General features: G+C 54.5%; 1 protein-coding gene across 1 annotated transcript in view; it reads right to left on the reverse strand.

Annotated features, from left to right (window-relative positions):
* SZT2 (SZT2 subunit of KICSTOR complex) overlaps positions 1–2,142 on the reverse strand; it is a 62,036-nt gene that overhangs the window by 2,439 nt on the left and 57,455 nt on the right. The window contains exons 71-73 of the mRNA XM_035893547.1: positions 1,821–2,139; positions 1,393–1,509; positions 921–989 (exon numbers count right to left, since the gene is read on the reverse strand). Of these exons, the coding sequence (XP_035749440.1) occupies positions 921–989; positions 1,393–1,509; positions 1,821–2,139 (505 nt within the window). The remainder of the gene's footprint in view (positions 1–920; positions 990–1,392; positions 1,510–1,820; positions 2,140–2,142) is intronic.

The raw sequence follows: 2,142 nt of genomic DNA on the forward strand, positions 1-2,142 counted from the left end.
AGCTCTGAGCTACCGGTGGCATGAAGAAGATAGAACTGGCCATGACAAAAGCTCCAGCACAAAATGGGAAGGGCTCTTCACTGACAGGTGGCAGGAGACACTGAGCAGCCTTCCAGCAGGCATCACCTCTTCTGTCTCCTCTACCTGCTTTTAAGATGGACTGTGATTTATTTACAAAGGGATCAGATAGGCTGCAGTCTCTGCAACAGCCTCACTGTAGAGCGAAGAGTCTTGTAGATCCCCTGCTCTCACCTGGAGCTGCATTCCCTGTGACCCATCCTGCACCCTGCCTGGGAGCACAGCTGAAAGCAGAGTGTTTTTGCCCTCAAGTCCAGTGAAGGCCAAGGCCTGTGCAGGTCCCCTTCCTTTCTGCCCAGGTAGGAGCAGCCCACAGCACTGGTGACCCCTCCCAGCCAGACCCAGTGTGCTCTGGCTTTGGACTGAATACTGAAGGACTCTTCAGCCTAGACAGAGAGACAGCTGAGAGCATGACCCAAAAAGCAACCCTGCGAAGGAAAAGGGGATCAACTGCTCACCGGTTTCCAATACAAGAACCAAGGGCATCACATGAAAAAGCAGAAGGAGGTTCAAAAAGAGGGCCAAGGAAGGTAGCTCTTCACCTAGACTGTAACTGCATCACGGAGCAGCAAGTCAGGGGAAATCATGGATGCCACAAATTAACCAAAGGAAATAATCAATGTGGAGGGCTGTTAAATAAATGCAAAGGCCACCTCTAGCTCAGGACAGGCCTGGGCCACAGTTTGTCAGATATTGGGACAATAATTGGGAAAGGTGTTAACAAGCCTCTTGACTTGCTCTTATTCTCCCCATGGGCACCTGCCCTTGGCAAGTGTTGGCTGAATCTAGACAGACTCCTGGCCTGAGCCAATATAGCTGCTCTTATGTTCCCAAGTTCTTACCGTCTTTCCTGAATGGGAATCAAGAAACACAAGAACGAAGCAATCCGTGAACTTCTGGTTGAGCACAACCTGTCAAGAGAGCCACAGCACACATTGCAAAGGAGACAGCACAAACCCCAGGATAGGGATACGAACAACGCCCACCCAGGGACGTGCTGATGTGCACAATGAGTGGCATGAAGGCGCAAGTCTGCCTGGCTCACAGGTGACACTGCCAAACCACAGGGCTATACATGGCATGAGGGTCTGAGTGTAAAGAGTGTCCTGCTTGCCAGGGGACAAACAGACACTGCTGTACCACAGGAGCACACACCTCATACTGCACCAGTAGCAGAGTGGAGAGCAACATCATGACAGTTCCCATGTTGTCCTGACAGCACACACCAGGCTCACACTGTGAGGAGCCACAGCTGGCAGAGCCCCTCGACAACGGAGGAGAGAGGCTGCAGGTGGGTGACAGGCTGGGACTTACCAGATACTGGGTGCCAGTTTCAGCATTGTGGAAGTGCCGACAGCTCTGGGGAAAGCGGCTCAACAGCACTTTGATGAGGCTCTGGTACCAGGAGACTGTCATGGTGAGGAAGCATCCCTATGGGCATGGAAAAGGGCTGATTCAGCCTCCCTCTAGCCATGGCACCAGCAGCCGTAATGCTACACCAGCCTTCAGATCCCAAAGCAGAAGCATCCATCACAGCCCACTGAGGAACACCGACCCAGAGCCATCCACTCTCCACAGACAGGTCCATGCGACCTCCCCCTTCCCCTGCCAGCTAGGAGCTATGTTCTTGTCTCTATCTTCCCACCAAGCAGTACGAGATGTGCCCTTCACCCAGAGGTCCACCCCCTCCCCAGAGCAGAACAGTGACTGCTGCACACCATGACTCCATCCCTGCTGCTCACCAGCTGGGGGTCAACATCAGCAATGGATTTCCCATGCACAGCATCGAGCAGCTCCTCCAGCTCCACCAGCGAGAGCTTGCCCAGCTTCAGCTTGTCAGAAGCCAGAGGCTCCAGGAGGAAGAGGCGCTTCCAGAGGTTGTCCCTGCGGCAGTGGCACTTGGCCAGCTGCACCATGCTGCTGAGCTGCTTCTGGGCTGAGGCTACCTCGGAGGCCAGCAAGGGGAAGAGTGGCGAGGTGTAGAAGAGCCCAGGCCCCAGTTTGACTTGCGTGCCCCCTGCATAGAACTCGCTGCTGTCCTCCCTTTCCTGCCACAGCTCCCGC

The sequence above is a fragment of the Egretta garzetta genome, unplaced genomic scaffold (genome assembly GCF_000687185.1).
Source record: "Egretta garzetta isolate BGI_Z169 unplaced genomic scaffold, ASM68718v1 scaffold75, whole genome shotgun sequence".
In the NCBI taxonomy this organism is placed as follows: domain Eukaryota; kingdom Metazoa; phylum Chordata; class Aves; order Pelecaniformes; family Ardeidae; genus Egretta; species Egretta garzetta.